We start from the raw sequence: 19,091 nt of genomic DNA, 5'->3' as shown, positions 1-19,091 counted from the left end.
CTGGGACAATTTTAATTTCAGGAATTTTATGTATTAGCGGTGGATGGTGGATGATGATCATCTATCAGTAGCGTTGCTAATTATATTGCGGAGAATCTCAAACCTAATTTTGTAGTAGAGTGTACACTACTTGATGTCAATGCTCTCATATAGAACCACACAAGAATTACTATTTTGCATTATGTTCATCCTGGCATTTACATGTATACATCTGTTATTGGACAAAATACATGCATAATGGATGAGTTTTGCACCAGATGACAATGCAAGCTTGGGATAGTTTATAAATATTGGTGATGGCAATAGCATGTTTTACTGCTGGTAATATGTCATGTCATAACATTTTACTGTAATTTGTATGCCAATTTCTGCATCATCACATGCTGTTTGATTTTGGAATACTAGGCCGCATGTTTGGGGCCAATCGCTCACCAACGATGATGGGGGACCGATCATCCATTATGTCATCTCATCCGCAGCAGCAACAACAGCAGACGAGGAGCAGCATCCCTGTTCCTGGGATGTATAGCGAGAGGATCGCAACCACCACATCCAGGATGTCAAATATTTCATCCAGGATTATTAGCGAAAGGGTGACAACGTCCAGAACGACAAGTATATTTAAAGAAAGGGTGTCAAGCTCCAGGACATCCTATAGTATGTCATCATCATCATCGAGCTCAAAGGTTGTCGGAAACAAGGTATCTCCATCTTTGAAGGCAAGGATACCAGTTGCTTTCTTGGGGAGGAGATCACCGTCTCCTCTGCGTCATCATCAACCTCCTGTGGTGGAAGATCCTGTTGGTATTCCACCACCGTCACCACGGAATTTTGGTATTCCTCCTCCGTCGCCACGGAATATTGGTATTCCAACACCGTCGCCAAGGAATATTGGTAATACTTCGCCGTCGCCACGGAATATTGGTATTACACCATCGCCAAGGAATATTGGAATTCCACCACCGGCACCAAGGAATATGACTCTGCACCCACCAGCAACAAGGAATATTACTCTTCGTCCACGGTCACCAAGGAATGTCCCCAGATCCAGAGTGAAGATGGAGAGGGCCAAATATGAGCAGAAGATATTGGTATGTTTGAAAAATCAGTTATGTTTGTTTTTCACAAGTGAATTTCCCAGTTCCCATGTACATTTCCTGAAAAGGAGTGATGTTGAAAATTTTAATGTTTCTTTTAGTTTGACCTCAGCAACCAAGGACATCCATGCAGTGGCAGTGCCAGTTTTTTTCAGGGGGGACAAAGTGAATTTCAGGGGGGGAAATGAACAAATTTTGCGCCAGTAGCGGTGGGCGCTGCCAGGAGTAGTGGCAGTGTGAACGATGGTCAGTGTAAGTTCTGCCAGGTGTACGTCCGACGATTTACTCCACAAGTAGCGAGCTGGGTGTAATATCCGCCAGGCGTATAAGTTGCAATGTGAACACTGCTACGCCTGGCCTTTTTTGGTCAGAACTAAGAAATAATATGTCGCATAGTTGAAAAAGGTCACAGAAACATGGTAGCCGAAGTTTACGCCGACCAGAAGTGAATGCTTGGTGGAACTGGTCGGCGTAGTGCTAGGAGTAGGCTAGGTAGACACGGACATGTGGTAGGAGTAGGGAAAATATTTTTGGAATTTTGTATCAATGTTAGCGTAAGTTTACGCCGGCCGGCCGGGTGTAACGCAAAATGTGAACACGGCTTCAGACTTTGTCCTGTTCAAGCTCAAAACATTGGATTTCCCTTAGGAATTACTACATGAATGCATTCAGGTTCAGCCCCTTCCTACTGCCCCTGCCTGCTGTTGATCCCTGCCTGTTGTTGATCCCTAGCTTATTGAATTGAACCAGACATTAATACATTAGTGTCTTTTCATTCACACCAAGTAAGTACAAAGACCCTATTTCTTGTCATATTAAACCCTTCATATGCTTCTATGTAGTTGCATTCTCATTCCTTTAACCCTAAAGTTGCTAGACTATAAAACAATACAAGACGCAATTCTATAGGCATACATTTTCAAGCAGACTTTGAATAGGTTTTCGGTACATAGAAAATTGACATTTGTGATTTTGTTATAGAACTTAGGAGTAGGGCATTGGGTGTGGACTTTGGGCCATAAAAAATAATTTGTTTGTCTCATAAGTGAAATTGGAGTTGCAGTGCAGCATAGCCCTATATGATCTACGATGGGCTTTAAAAAAAAAATGTTTAAAAAATCCCCGGAAAAATATCAACAATTAGGCCAAAAATGCATTAAAAAAATAGCGGATAGGCCCCTCCCAACAAAAAAAAAGCAGTAGCATTATGACCAAATGTTTCTGAGACAAACTTTTTTATGGCCTTATTCAAATCCATGTATATCAGCAGACAAAATGAACATTGCAGAGAGCACATATGTGACCATCCACCACAACTGAGCCCAGATGTCTTCACTATTGAGATATGCTCCATTGAACTTAACAATAAACAATAGGAAACAAAGGATTTATTGACTGTTTTATTGATTTTTCACTACTTAAATGTCAAGTACTATAGACATGATATACATCATTTTAAAGCTAATTTCAAGCAGAATATTTTGGTTGAATATCTCAAAAATGATGAGGGGCTGTGCAATAATTATCAGCCCCCCGGGGGGGGTAAAATTTCCGAACGGCTCGCCAAAAATCGCTTGCCTCCCCTCTCGGCCCGCCAAAAATGCTTTGCCGCCAAAAATTCCCCCCCCCCTTGAACATGCCAAATTTTTGGGATCCCAAATTCCAAACTTTAAATGGTCTAGATGTATGTTCTTGAGAATAGCGAAAGCAGGAAAATTTGCATATTTAAGCGTTTCCGTACCGTTTTCCTAAGCCTTTTTAAAGCATTTTATTAAAAAGGTGCCCCGTGAATGCGTGCCAAAAATCACTTGCCCCCCCCTCTCGGCTTGCCAAAAATTGCTTGCCCCCCCCTTTCGGCTCGCCAAAAATTTCTTGCCCCCCCCCCCCAATTTTACCCTCCCCCAGGGCTCATAATTATTGCACAGCCCCTGATTGGCGACTTCAGGGCTCAGTTGTGCTGGATGGTCACATATTGTGTAGACAATCTAGACATGTCAGCAAAGCTTCAAATCAAATCAAAAATGTGACATATTTTCTACAAAAGTCAGGAAACATTCAAATCTATGTGTCAAGGTTATATGATGAAAAGTAATTGAAGACATATATGGACGAGTCCGCAAAGTTTTCACTACAAATCTTCACAAGGTGGTGATCATATTTGTGATGTACAAAACTTAATGCTGTGGATGTCATTTCACTCTGTATCAGAGAAGATATCTGACCCTTCCCAGAATCCTTTGCAACATGATACGGTACATCACCTCATTTCATCAAATGACATTCATAATAGTCAAGAGGGCAAGATGGCCGAGTAGTTAAGGCGCTGCGATGCCAGCTGGGAGATACGGTCAGCGAGGGTTTGAGCCTTGGGCTTGCCTTAGGTCAAAATTCTCTTCCCTCCCAAAAAGTTCCTATATGGTCAGAAATCCTTCAATTAAGTTTAGTTACATCACAGAATTTAAAAGTCTGGATGTGTTCTGTTTATTGGAAGTATACATTTCATCACCTATGTTGCACTAGATAGCAAATCAGTACAGAAAATTGAAATGGGAGAAATGCATTATGGGAAGTGGAAGATATCTTCTCTACTATGTCATAGCATGGCTGTCAAAATCTGGATTTTCTGTCAAGAACATCTTCTTTTTAAGTTTGTGTGCTCCCTGCATAAAAGGTCCCTCCCACACACACATCAAACCTAAATTCAGGAATAAAGATGTGTTTTTAAAAAAACAGTTGATTCAGTTAGCTGATTGGAAGAAAAACAGATGATTTTCAAAACAGAATGAAAATTATATAATCGCTATAGAAACAGACATTCTATATCTTTCCAGCATATTTTGGACAAATATATTGGTATGTCTGGTAATAATATGGTACAGTCGTAAGTTGCAAGATGAACATGGTAATTTCAGAGTGTCAACGTCATTGACTCACCAAGAGTGAAAATACTATAGTTTATCAATTTTGTTAAAAAGAAAAATATCTTGAACAGAACATTTTGCATTTTGCCATGGAAGTACACTAGTTTCACTGTTGTCTGTCTCATCTCAAGTAGAGAGTAGCGCCATGTTGGATTTTGCTGTGGCAGAAACCCGCCTGCTAACCTAATTCCATGAGGCGTATAAAATGTAGATAAATATAGCGCTTTATGCCATAAACAGCCTCAAAGTACTTTACATTTATTCCGCTGTTATTAGAATATGTCGGAACCACATTTTCTGCCTACAAATGGCACAGGGTTCATCAGTACAATGACTGTGACTACTCTTAACAGCTTCCTATTGCACCTGGGTGGGGTGAGGCAAACTAGGCAAAGCACCTTGACCATGGGCGCAACACGGTGGGACCAGGACTCGAACCCATGCACGTCAAGCAAGCTCTCAGATTCAGTGGCGTAACTTTGGGTCAGGGTGCCCAGGGACGTGTGCATGGTGCAGAGCAAATACATTTTGGTATTGAAGACCATACCAATTTGACAAAATAAATGATATTTCAGATCAAATTTATTTTATGTTTCAATAAACTTATGTTAATAAAGAAATGTTTTCATCTTCTCCAATGTTTTTACTTTTGAAGATTCGCCACTAGCTGCAGTGACATAGCTAGGGGTTGTGGCATCTGGGGTCAATGATACAAAATGCCCCTCCCCTTCCTAAAACAATTGCGAGCGGAGCGTGCAAAAATTTGGCATAAATACTACTAATTTGGTTATAATCGAGTCAAATTTCGGTCTTAAAATGGTCTTTTATGGTGAAACGCGCGCTAAGAATTTGGTATTCAGGGGACACCCAAATGCTGAGCGTAATTTTATGCTTGGTGGGTAAAGGTTTCCACTTCTTTCCTAAGCCATGCAAACAAAGTATTATCGTGTCGGCCAGGGTGCCCCTTAGCCAGGGAGCCCGGGGGCGCGGCCCCCAGAGCGCATAGGAGTTACGCCACTGCTCAGATGTTTAGTCCAAGGCCATAACCACTGAACCACTGTGAACACACGCATTGAAGGGCGATTTTCCATACGCTGGTGAAGCAACTGCGTTTACCCCATGAGAACTACCTGCCTATTTGCAAAACTCTATTCTTATTGGTGATTAAAATGAAGATATCATGTACTTGACCAAGCAGGTAGTGCTCAGGGGTTAAACACACTGATTTGAATCTGCCAAATCCAACATGGCGTTACTCGGGGCGTTACTCTCAACTTGAGATGAGACACACTATGAACAATTGAATATTTTTCTTGGTGACATCATCAGCACCCTGTCACTGCTTGCATCATAACAGTATTTATTTTACAATTGAACTTTAATCGATGACATTAAATATTTAGTATACTATTATCAAGGCATATTATTTGATCAAGCATTAGACCATCCTATATTAATACACTGGGCAATACCTTGCTAATTTGCATCATTCTCCACTCCAAAATTCAAAATCGGCATAAACTGAGGTTATCGTGACCTTTGATCAATTTGTAAAAGGGATGAGTTTGGTGACATATAGCACATGATAATGATAAAATGGAAGTACACAAAGACACATTAATAAACAACCCCATGCTAATGAGAGGGAATTAGTAATGGGCTATGTAATGAATTATTTACTAATGGCAGGGATCCAGGTCATGGGTCAATTTTGTTACGGTCTAATTGCGCTGAAACGAGTTCAACTATACTCATGTGGCCGCATCTGGTACAGTTGCAAACCATGAAGGTGTTAACAAGTGCACAGTATAATTTTGTAATAAACGAGGGTATTTGACATGGTTCAGTAATATTTTTCAATTTGCGATGAATTTAAAAATGCTTTTATTGGGTTAATTAAACACATGGTTGACTACATTATTTGAGTATCATAATTATGGTAATACTGTAAACTCATGCAGTAAAGAATCTGGGTTTATTTGGCACCAGGGTTGTAGCTAGCAGAATTTGAGTGCCGGTGGGCGGACATCAATTTACAGAATTAGCTTGATTTATCAATATTTCAACAAAAGTGGATGCTTTAAAGCCATAATATACGATCTTATGAAATTGGTTAATATTTTTCAAACCTAATTTTTTGGCACATTTTTAATGTTTACACAGGTCCCAACTTATCACCTAAATGGAATCAGCCAAAATTGTTGTTTCTGTAGTAAGGTTCTCACCAATTCCCGGGTCAAAATTCACGGGTCTAAGTACCTGAAAAACAAAACAATTTGCCTCGTAATTTTAAAATAATGATGTAATAATAATGAGACGATAGATGCACAACAGTGGCTAAAAACAATACCTTTATTCTCTAAATATACTGCTGAAGCCACATGGTTCAGCTATAGGTGCGATAACTGCTCTCTAGTTTTAGTTTGAGTGGTGGGCTCTAGCATCAAACTGAACCTGGCTGTGTAGGGACTTGAACCCCAGACCTTCGGATTGGGTTATAGCACTAACAAAGAGATGCACCTCCTATACTGTTGTGTCATAGCATTGAAATATATACCTTTGGCTGGATTGGTTGGACTACATAAAATTTGGCTGTATTGGTTTTGGACTACTGGGTGCATACCCTTGATGATGGCAGTGCATATAAACAGCAAATTTATATTATGATATGTTTTGTACATGAACTCTAGATCATGTTGCTTTAAAAGGATGACATGATTCATTTCAACTTGAATTTCATGATAAACATGTCAAGCATATCTGTGATCTAGTTTGCTCCTATGGAACTGGGGTATGTAACCAGCAGTATAGGAAGGTGAAGGAAATATGTTGAGTAAGCGTTGCATGTGGCACCTAAACCTCCTGTGTTGTGTGACTTGTGGCATCTTGCATTGACTGTGAACACAACATTAGACACATCCACATGAATGGCTTAAAAGCACTAATAACTTGAGCAGCATGGTTCTCAAACAAATAGACATGTGAACTGTCTAATAAGGATTCTAATCCCTCAGTTTGTCCCCAAATGTATCCCCAAGAAATTTAGGGGATTTCCCAGAGTGATTCTCAAGTGCCATGTGAACAAACCATTTTGTGATTTTTGTGTGGTGGTCTTTCTCTTAAACCTTGGTTTAATTATATTTAATTTGATTCAATTTGGTGGCCCACTAGATAGGTCACTATAAGCTCCAGTTATAATCAGGCATTACAAAACTTGAGTGATGTCTTCACTGGAACCGTGTGGATGATGCATTTGGGGATTTGACTTGGAAAGAATTCTCAAGTACGCCGATCCTCAAGAATTCTACGACTGTTTGAGCACACCTATTGACTGTTAAGACAACATTGCACTAATGCAGTGCCCTCTATCACACTCTGCGGACCCATCATGACATGAATGTAATAATGACAATGGGATGTTCATTAAGTGTGTTGATTATGTATAATTTAGATGATGGTTCAGCTGTGTGTGATCAGACACAGTGTGAGGGGATTGGTATGTTGGAATAAGAGAAGCTGTAAAAATTGGAGATGACAGAGACAGCAATGATTACTTCTCTATGCACCACCCAACTGGCCTGTCTGTGTATCCATAGCATTTTGTCTACTTTGGGTGTGTGGAATTAAAACAATTTGATGACAAGAGTAGGCAAGCTTGAAATAAAATGTTGGATTTTTCAAGAATGATACCAAATTTCCCACCAGGACGGGCTAAATGCCTAAAATTGAATGTGACTACAATTAGCCATAGTTTTGACATGAAACAGGGGGGAGACTTGCATAGGGGTGGGGCACTTAATAACACAAATGATCATATGGGTATGCTCCCTGGAAAGATATTTGGATTTAGCAGCTCCGAAAGACCCTCTAAATTTGGCCAAAATAGGGCTCCAAGCTCTTGGAGCTCTTGATTTTGATAATTTCGGCTCTAAATAACCCCTAAATTGCTCATTCCTCACATTTCTGGGTTGTTTTCAAGCAAAATTTAACAACCAGAAAGCCAAGAAAGACCCCTTAATTTGACTGTTCGCAGCTCCAAAAGACCCCCCCCCCTTTTATTTGTTCACAGCTCCAAAAGACCCCTTTTACCGGTACCCACTCGGCTCCCAAAAACCCACTAGCACAAAATTCCAGAGGAGCATATCCACCAATAATTTGATGTGCCCCCCTTGGGGTGGGGGAGGGGGGACCTTGGCACCCTCCCCTGGTGCACAACTACTAACCTCATCTCATAATTTTAACCGTAATGCTAACCCTAAATCCTGACCCTAATATCTTGGGCGTGGCATAATCCTACCAACTGTTTGTTGTCTTTTATTTATACATGTAGAAGCAGGAATGCTCCTTTAAATTTGTAATGGATAGCAGACACATCATATTTCCTGTGCATAGTAAATGGTAGCATAGAAACTGCTGCTGGCCCATTCCATGTCAACTCCAGGGATGTGCACCGCAGCACCTCTTCAATTTTTTTCTTTTTCTGTGTGGTGGTAGATATTGATGACAAAAGTAAAATTCTTAAAATTCGAGCTTCATACTCCATTTCGTTTTCCATTGGCATCAATTTGAAATTTAGGGGTCAGCGTAAAAATGTGTGCATAGCAGAGCGATGTTGGAGGTCCATAAATGTATAAAGGAACCCTTTAAAACTGTGAAAAGGGGGATGTATCCTGGGGTACTTTTTGGTGTAGAATTCACATCTGCTATAAGAAAACTTGTAACTCCTTTACTTTAAAAGATATAGGGCCCTCAAAATGCAACTTCGTCCAACCAGGACCAACTTTGAAGGCCAGAACTCCAAAGTAAAAATGGTTTTCAGGGCGTCAAAATGTAAAAAAGTTTTTCCAGTCAGGTAATATTCAGCTAGGAATGTACTCTAATATGCTCAATATTGAGCATATTAAGAGTAATGTCCTACCAAAGGGCTCTGACTGGCAAAAAAAATTGACGCATAAAATTACTTTTTTACTTTTGGAGTTCTGAAACCAAAGTTGGTCCTGGTTGACGGTTGCATTTTGAACCCTATATCTTTTAAAGTAAAGGAGTTACAAGTTTTCTGATAGCAGATTTGCATTCTACACCAAAAAGTACCCCAGGATACATACTTTTCAAAGTTTTAAAGGGTTGCCTTACATTTATCCTCCAACGAGTTGTACATGAAATCATTTTTTACGCTGACCCCCAAATTTCAAATTGATGCCACGGAAAACTAAATGGAGTATGAAGCTCAAATTTTCAGATTTTACTTCTCATCAATATCTACCACCACACAGAAAAAGAAAAAATTGAAGAGGTGCTGCGGTGCACATCCCTGGAGTTGACATGGAATGGGCCTGCTGATAATGGTACCCAGTACTACTATAAACTGACACAGACATGATAACATTCTGGCAAATATTTCAAATTTGAGGCCTACCATGTTGCAAACATGGTGATGAATGCAGATAGTGTGAGCCTGATTGAGGGGGCACTGGCAATTGTTTGGCAATATTCAATGTGATTTTTCATTTTGATTGATGGGCATGTACCCCTATATGATATGCCAACAATAGATTGTCATGTTGCATATACAATATACTTATTCAGTGGGCGTGGTTTGTAAAGAATTTACATAATTTGATTGGTTTTCGGGTTTATAATATCAAACAATAGTTGATAGTGTTATAATAATGCATTTCATCTTTAAAACCTATCCCAGCTCAGCATCATATTTATACTGTTATATCTAGTCTTTCAGAACATGGGAATCTGCTTGGGACCATCTGTATGTAATATCTGCTATCTGAAGGGACTAAATCATATTTTATGGTAACTTTAATTTTGTTTACTTAGATATTCTTTGTAGGTGTGTAATGTATATACATATTTTCTCCTTTCCCACACGTCCTGTATCCTGGTTTCATTTTAACGATATTTTAAAGATATTAAAACAAAATTTTCTCATCAGCAAGATAAGACCATAGATATTAAATCAACATAGAAAATATGAATGGGCTGCTGGTTGCAGAAGATGAGATATGAGAATGGAGGCAGGACTTTTTGAATGACCCTCGTACAAATTGTACAAAATCAGTGTTGAAGTAGATAGCCATGTGTAGTAGTTGCATCATGGTTTATATCGGCTATATCAGGTTTAGGTTTATGCCATATGACTTTTACAGACTTCTTCGTAATTCTTTGCTGAATATCTTTTTGAATTTTTTTGAGAAAAGTGCAGTGTGGGACATCTGAAATCTTTTACTACAAGTGCACATAGCTAACAGCATGTGTATTAACATGATAGGAAGCAGTGTATTTACAAGTTGTCCATTCTATAGGTGTATCATGTGCTGTTGCTCCAGCTGGTCTAGTGTAAAGATACGGCTCCATCCACCGCCCTGGAGTAGGAAACATCTCCCTGTATCTTGATACCAATCACACATGCCGTGAAGCCTCATATACAAAATGTATCTATAACAGTTGTTTGTCGTATCAACTGACGAAGCACACAGAAAGGTAAAGGGTCATGCGTGATTAATCGTAATGAGCGAGGGCGCACGGTATCCAGGGGAATCCGGGTTAACGACTGGCCAGTGCCCTGCCTGCTGATTTGTAACTTTATATTGATGTAAGGAGGGTGGTCAGATTAGGCATAGACGGGTTGTAGGACTTGTGGCTCCATCAGCCACATTCCACTTTGACTGGCATCACGTTTTGTGTACTTGACGCTTCACATTGCCAGCCTGTTTGAGATTGGACTGGCGGCATACCCAATTTGCCATGGTGTGTTGTTGAATGTATGGAGTGTGCTATATCAAATACTTAGAAAGTTTAAGATCAGTGTAAGTGGTATTTAGTGTGATTGACCATGCTATTCCTAGAGGCATGTGTATGCACTTTTGCCAACCTTCTTTTTATTTGATAGGCTTTTCAAAGATTCTACAAAATTCTAGTACTAGTAATAATCCATTTCATTTAGTATTAAAAGCATGTAGATGTCAACAATACCACTTAATTTATTAAAACTACAGGACTGTACAGTTATTCTGTGTGGGCCCAAATTGGTCCAGAATGTTGAGACATTTGCAGAGAAGGATTGAAATGAAATAAAGAAAATATTGACAAAAAGATGCTTTGGCCTTAACTTTATAGACAAAAAGATGCTATGTAATATTAGTGAACTTTTTGACACGGGAAATGAACCAATTTGACGGGCAGAATTAATGGCCAATTTTTCAATATGCCTCTCAGCAAGCATGCTTTTATGTTATTAAATTGTTTGTTGACAACGTCAAAGTTGACTTTCTTGTTGCTAAGTCATTTCTTGACAACACCAGGGCCCTGACACTCAGTTCAGAAGTATGTTACTGTGTGAAAGCGGCCATTGACCCTGTAATCGCGTATCCTGGAACTACCGGCCGCGTAGGCGCACTGTATGCGCCCTAAACGCGTTATTGATCGCGTTGGATGCTTGTGCTGGCGACGCGTTCATTAGCACCCCAGCACCCCATGGCAGCGCCCATACGTGTGCCAATTTGTGGTTCGCGGGATCTTTTCTTCAGGCTCTGTAGCGTGCAAATTTAGCTGGTGCGATTTTACAGTCTACCGTGTGACAACACCAGCACCTCTGTACCAAGTGTTTATTCCATGTATGACATCACTGATTTGTGTTGTGACATCATACCCTCATTTAGTGTAGATCATAAAGTGCGATGACTATCAAGTGATCAAGTTATTAATCTTCTGGAATCTTCTGTCCCGCTGTGTTTCTCCGGGATGCAACATTCTGCCTAACTATGCCACTACAGAATGGTGATGCCACTACTACAAGCTCAAATTGAAGTAATGTATTTTCGGAAGAGAGTGATACAACTCGGTCTCTCTTTTACATTGTATTAGCTTAAGAGATATCTCATATGGTTTTAGGGCATACCCCAACCGGCATGTCCAAGATCTGTTCCTGCGGGGGGCTCAGAGGGGCTTTCAGAGTTATGCGGGGAGCGGCTGATTTTACATGATGTATGTCTTTTCAAGTCACATGAGGGTTTACTTGAAGATAAAGTCTGGATGTGTGCATAGTGTGTTATCTCACCCAGATAGCATATTGTAATAAATTGGTAGAAACATGTTTAATATCTTTTGGGGGAACCTTTAGGAGAATGATTTTTGAATGTGTGTGGCATTTTTTAGACCATTTGCATGAAGCTGTGGATGTGGGGGTGCAAGTGAGTGGGGGATGTGCCCCCCCCCCCCTGTCTTGATGAAAGCCATTTGGTGCACCATTTATTCTTCCATTTTAGACCTGCTTCAGAGAGGAAGTCTGTGCCCAGAAAATTACCCTAATTGATTTGTATTGTTGACCATCTTGACCATAATGATAAACAATGGTGTATCGTGGGTCATCATATTGGGGGTCACCGGGTCTGATTGGGGGGCACAAGCCATTTTTTGGCAATTTTCCTATGGGATTTTGTCAAATTTCAGATCGATTGGGGGGCATGTGCCCCCTGCCCCTATGAAGGCTACGCCACTGATGATATACAGTTTAGTCTTATCAAACCTGATTGCTCTGTGCTTGCAGTATTCTAGACACATAAGCCAGCATATTCACTGATTTCATGGTTGTGCATCCTTGCAATTTGCAAAACACCTTTAATTAAAATGCGTGAGAATTTATAGTCTGTCAAAGACTTGGATGCACTCAGTCATTTAAATACCGGTGCTTAATACAACAAGATAAAAGTAAGTCATTTGCTGTAATTAAAAGTGAGTGCCTCATCATTGACAGCATCTGAACATTTTTCTGGTACATAAAATTTTGCAAAATTGATATAGGCCCTATTCAGTCCAAAAAGGTGAGACTCTTCATAATTTGGGGTATTTCCACTGTTATGGGAGCAGCGGCATATAAGGCGGGATGGCTCAAAGCTGCTTTGATAGTATAGTAGACTAGCTCTATAGACTTTAGACATAATTACCAGAATCACAATAAAGAAACCTGCTAAAAGTATTCAATTTAATTGGGTTTGAAACTGAAGCATTGCATGCATTGAATCTGAAGTCCTCAAATGACCTCTTTTTGTAATAGTCTGAAAATCATGAGCACCGGAATTCAAACATTGATAGGACTGAATGGCAGTTTGATGGTTTGTTTTGGACCATAGCAGAGACAAGTGACAAACCATTTGGTGAATCCCTGCCAAGTAAATTGTGTACATGTAACCTTGTTTTCATTGTGCATGCCTCTAGTTTATACTGTGTGTGGGGATAGTATTTGATATTGATAGATGTTTTTGATTAACTTTGACAATTGTCTTGCAGAGATCATCTTCTACAAATCAAAAAGCTGTGATCTCTTATGACATCTTTGATAAGATGACAAAGTGTCTTGTGTGATAGATGAGGATGTGTCAAGTTTTTGGATCATTGTGGTTCAGTGTAGTAGCTTGTAGTGCCACCTGAGCATGCATTGCAGTGCCGGTACATGCAGGAGATCATGTCAGTAGAATCATTGGTTCAAAATTTTAGTGCTGGTCATGCTGGAATGGTACAGAATTCAATTCTGGTCCATTTAACCAGGGACATCCCTGATTTGACATTGTGCTGCTTATTCATCATCGGTCAACAGTGATATTGACATCAGATGGCAAAGTGTATTTGGCAGATAGCAGTTTGTCAAATAAAGATAACTAAGTTTTGGACCAGTGGTTTTGGTTCTATGACCACTTGACCAGCGCATGCAGAGGAAGGAGATCCTGTATTTCAACAGTGGATTCATTGACTGTGACTTGTAAATGGTGCAGAATTCTGACACTTATTGTTCTGGTCCATAAAGTTGACTTTGTATCTCTTACTGTATCAGCAAACTGTGACATTGGATGACAAAGTGTCTTCAGTGACAGAAGTTTGAACCTATGTATTCAAGCTTTACACCATTGTTGTTCCAGTCCAGGGTCTACTTCATTCCACGATCTAGATTCATTTGTTACCAGGTTTGCTGTCAATAAAACCAAAGCATGCTGATTCATCAAGGGTAGCGGATATCTTTAGTTTCGCAGGTGTTTTGTCAGTATTAGAGGTGACTGGTATGTTTCTATATATTGTGGCAGGGAAAGATACATGATCTATAAGATCTATGTGGTGCACCACATGGGACACCACCACATGGGATAATGGAGCAGCAACATATCTTCCTATGGGTAATGTTTCATATCATTTTGTTTTATTTTCATGGATGATATTTGGTAAATATCCATGAGTACAGTTACTTCTTTCTGCCCTCCCATAGTATCTGCCTTGATAACTGCATGGGCTATTGCATTTTAGTTCCACACTCCCCAGGTGCAATATTTAGCTAGTCTTCCACAGAAGGAGCATGGGTTTTAAATAGAATAGACAATTGGGTAACTTATGAAATACTCAATCCATTTGCAGAAGATATAGGTAAAACCATACAATGGAATAGCCCAACAAGCAGATACTGCAGTTTACTATGGAAACGGACTGATAAGTGGCAATTTTTGTGTGATTAATATTTGGACTTTGCCAATTTTGCCTATTAAATTTGCTTTTAAATTACCTTACATTACCCTGCACACCCGGTTCCGGCACTCCGTGTAAACCGCTGGTACTCATGCTCGTCGGAAATTTCACGAAATGAGGGGGTATTTGCAGCTAAAGAATCGCGATTCGTGAAATGGGTTTGGCGGGATTATTTAATATTTGCTTGATTTGCATTTGAGGCCTGGCCAAATACACATTGGTTTGCTATTCTATTTACTGTACAATTGAGAGCTGCTCAAGGGTCACCCCCCCCCATCTGATCCATGGGTGGCCTATTGAGACCCCCTGCCCTATGACGCTACACCACTGTTGCAATGTCATCTGAATAGTGCATCTATACAAACTGATTCAGTTAACCACTTGAAACATGCCAATATGCCAGGGAAATGTTCTTTACCCCCCCATGCATGTATACTCCAAGAATGTCCTTTGAATATGTTTTGTACAAAAACTCATAATCCACAACTTGGGGTCAAATTTAGAACTTTGGTTGTTGAATGGAGATTAGTGAACATTGCCATTGGAGATGAGTTCCTGTCCCAAACTCCAGTTCTTTGCTTTTAAAATAATAACCTGGTCTTCTGTCTCTGAGTAGGCCAATGAATTGACCCCAAGGACCATTGTAGCTTGGTACCAATATCCTATCCTACAGATGGGCAGATTGTCACGTCCCTGCTGCCAAAACTGTGTCACCTTTTCTGGATTCTGTTGAAAAGAGTTATATATTATTGCAGGTCAACTGTAATACAAGTGTAGACTATTAACCCTAAGGAAAGAAGGAAGGAAGAAAAAAAGTAATGGAAGAGAGAAGTTTTTTCTCTTCCCTGGGTTTTGAACCACTTACCCCTCATATGTGGAGGACAACACCAGGGATAGCAAGCCACTAGTGCGAATGTGGCCCGCCCAACAATTTTATGTGTATGTTTGATTTTGGGTCTGATGGATCACATGGGCTTGCAGTTGCTTTGTGTGTTTGGAATTTGTTGGTTTGGAAGGAGGGAGTTTAAGGTTAAGGCAAAAGTTATTTTGTTCTGTAGATAAATCCCCCAACAAATTCGGCACCACTAGGATATCCAAGCCAGGATAAGCTTGGGGCCTACAAAATATGTTGTCTGATTTAATAGATTATTATTATTTTTGCACACACAGCTAAAATTTGTCTATTGCAGAGTTTTTTCATCACTATGACAACACTTAAGCTTACCCTTGACCTAAAATTGATTTTGAAGTATCTAAATCCACCTTCACTTTACATGTCTTTAATATTAATTTATTAGAGATGCCATATGGCATTGGACTGGCATTACTTTACTATCATTTCCAGAGGGCTCAGTTACAAATAATTATATTCAGTAATTGAATGCAATATGGTGGATAAATTAGTGCTGAAACCCAAACTAGGTATGGGTATGATATTGTTGTCAAATGTCATGCAGACTTCCTGTAATAATGCCAATTTTCACGCTACATTTATTTTCACGCTGTTGACGTTCCTAGCAGCTATCGTGAAAATAATAATGCACAAAATATATTCCTTTTGTGTATAGTTCAATGGACATGCCTAGAATTGCAAATGTAAACAGTTCAAAATTTGCAAATTATTAGGCAAAGTAAAATAAAAAACATGTTTCATGTCCGGGTTTTTGGAAAAAAGGAGGAAGAGGGGGCTTTTTATTTTTTATTTTTTATTGCAAAACCAGTGTAAATACCCATAATTAGAGCTGTTTTAGCGTATACAATAATGCCTGGAAAAAGGAGGAGGCCTCTTTTTATTTGTTGTTCTGAGAGATAGGCCCCTCTAACTTTCACAAAACCTTATAAAAGTGTTTCTTGTATAATAGCAAGGCTATAGAAAGCATCTCTACTTCCTAGACATATTTTTTGAAAAGTTATATTTGAATTTCAAAAAATTTTAAAAAAATTGAAAGAAACCTCAAAAAAGGAAGCGGGAGGGGATGTGAAACATGTTTATTTTTTTATTTGGCCTTATGTAAAATTATTATTCAAATTTCATGATATTTTTGCTGAACGAATTAATCTGCAAGAAATTTTTGGTACATAAACATTATGTAGCCAGAGGTTTCCAGTGGTATAAAAATCTCAACTTTCTTTTGGAAAAGTGGGGGGATGAGGCTGTGGATCACAAAATGCCCTCTTTTGATGAATAGATATCAAAATCTGTGAAATTAAAACCCAATAAAATAAATCTCATGTCACCATGACAACATGATAAGCCATCATATCATAAACCAAAACCAAAGTAACCAATTTCCTGGACAACAGGATCAGCTGACTATTGTTTCAAGGATCCCAACAATCACACTTCCTCCTCTGACAAATCACTGTTCAACTTCTACACTAACTACACATGATACAGTTGTTCAGCGGAATGTTGTGAAAAATGTTGTGCAAAATGTTGCGGGATCACGATTAGATACGATTTTCCCCTTTTTCACCTCACGGTAGCAGCTTATGGATAATGTAATGTAATGAGGCAGCCTGTTAGCTGCAGTCTGCCCACACAGAATTCACACAACTGGTTCATATAGCTTCATATAGAGACACAGCTGCGTAACCTCTGTTTATATTTGTTTCCACCGAGGATTCCAAGATACCGTGTTGCAAATGAAAAGTACATGTACTATCTATATCTATTGCAAAATTGGTTCATCTTTTATTAGTAGCTTGGCTGTGGCGTGGTAATTAAAGTGGTTCATCATTATATGTCAACCGTCATTTGGTTTGTCACCATGTTTACACCGACACGGACGACGCGGTTTACTTATAGCTCACAAACAGACAAATATGGCATCAAAAATTTATAAGTTAAGAGTTTACGACAAAGCCTTGCAGTTGTGTACGTCATGATCTGCCTGCACATGGAACATTCATGCATACATGCACATTCCAAGCACATCTGCTTTTTTCGCATAAACTACAATTAAATGTCGCAAGAAAAAGTAGGCTAGCCAGCTCTAGCCATGTCGTGAACCAATTCATCACAAGCACTGCCCTAGTTTTTAATAGTGACTACCTGTGAGATTTATGGTCATTTATTCTCAACTGTGCACAGGGCAGCCATTTGAAATTGCATTACATGGCTAGTATTAAGGAATAAGCTGCCATAAGGAATAAGCTGCTAGCAGTGACACATGCTTCAGACTATGATAGTGTAGTATAAAGTGGCAATGAGAATTTCCTCAATGTGGAAATTAAAATCACAAGTTGAGTTGGTACACAGTTGTTTATCGCAACAGATCATCTTGAGAACCTTCCATCTGTGTTATAATATCTGTGTCTGTGTGTGACCTGTACATTTACATGTATATCCACAGCATTTTGCAATTGACCTCATAAATGGATGTCATAAACATGCATAGGGCATGGCAATGATGGTATACAAGCTGGTGTTTAAAACCCATGAAGCTTACCATAGACAGGAACTTGTATACATGGGGAATTCCTATGCTGAATAGTTTGCCCCGGCTTCCATCCTTTCCGACCAAAATGGAACCAGGAAATACAAGTTGGGCACGATCTGTGGTGGAATTTTGCTAGCTTGCATATAATATGGAATATATAGGTTTCTTTATGGAGCTACTGGTGGAATAACGTGTGTGTGCTTGGGTGGAATTATTACCTGCTCTACTGTGATGTGCCATCATGGATTATATACTAGTGGTAGCTAGTCCGCTATTTCATCAACATCAATCAAATAATCTAACAAATTAAACCAGCAAAGATGGAAATGAATGTATTGTCACCAGAGGTCAGTTTTAGTTAATAAGCATAAATTTGACAAACAAAAATATAAGTTAAAATTTTGTATATAGACAGCTCTTTAGTTTCCAATGTCTTTTTTAGCAGAGATAGAAACAATCATATAATCACCATGCTGAGGTCAATTGGTTAAATTACTTATAATACTTGCATACCAAAAAGAAAATATTTGTATTTTAATAATCAAGATTATGGAATAATAAGTGAATTGAAACATTTATTAAGATGCTGTTGGTTTTCCAATCCCATGAATATTGGGATAATGTTTACATTACAACAAAATAGAACAAAATGTCATGCCAAGAGAGGTACTGGAGGGGTGCTATTGAATTAAGGAAAAAACATGTTTTAAGAAATTAGGTACTTTCTGGGTGGGTAGAACTGCTAGTTAACTGGCTAGATTTTCAAATACTAGTAGGCCTGTTTTTTTGAGAAATGTTGACAAAAATTTCTACCTTGAGGGTGGTACCTCCTCTGGCTCCACCCATAGTAGCCAATAGAATTGCATTTGCCATGACATTTGTAGATGGGTAGTGATGGATAGGGTAGTGGCAGGGGAAGGGGGGGCGTGGCTCTGCAGCTTCCTGCCTCGGATTGCTTGGACAAAGGAGTGGTGGATAGGGTATATGTGTAGTGGTTACCAGTAAACTTTATTGCACCTATAGCTTGATAATAACATCTTGAGACATAAATGTAGTAGGCCGATACCGGTACATGTAAATGATAATATTAATTTAGTAGAAGTTGATTC

At 39.2% G+C, this 19,091-nt stretch overlaps 1 protein-coding gene across 1 annotated transcript in view; it reads left to right on the top strand.

Annotated features, from left to right (window-relative positions):
• Positions 1–358: 358 nt before the first annotated feature.
• LOC140160424 (uncharacterized) overlaps positions 359–19,091 on the top strand; it is a 162,658-nt gene continuing 143,925 nt past the window's right edge. Inside the window, 1 exon segment of the mRNA XM_072183659.1 lies at positions 359–1,091. Coding sequence (XP_072039760.1) covers positions 441–1,091 — 651 coding nt within the window. The 5' untranslated portion in view covers positions 359–440.

The sequence above is a fragment of the Amphiura filiformis genome, chromosome 9 (genome assembly GCF_039555335.1).
Source record: "Amphiura filiformis chromosome 9, Afil_fr2py, whole genome shotgun sequence".
Classification (NCBI taxonomy): domain Eukaryota; kingdom Metazoa; phylum Echinodermata; class Ophiuroidea; order Amphilepidida; family Amphiuridae; genus Amphiura; species Amphiura filiformis.
The sequence above is the reverse complement of the archived record's forward strand: the minus strand, read 5'-3'. Positions and strand labels throughout refer to the sequence as shown.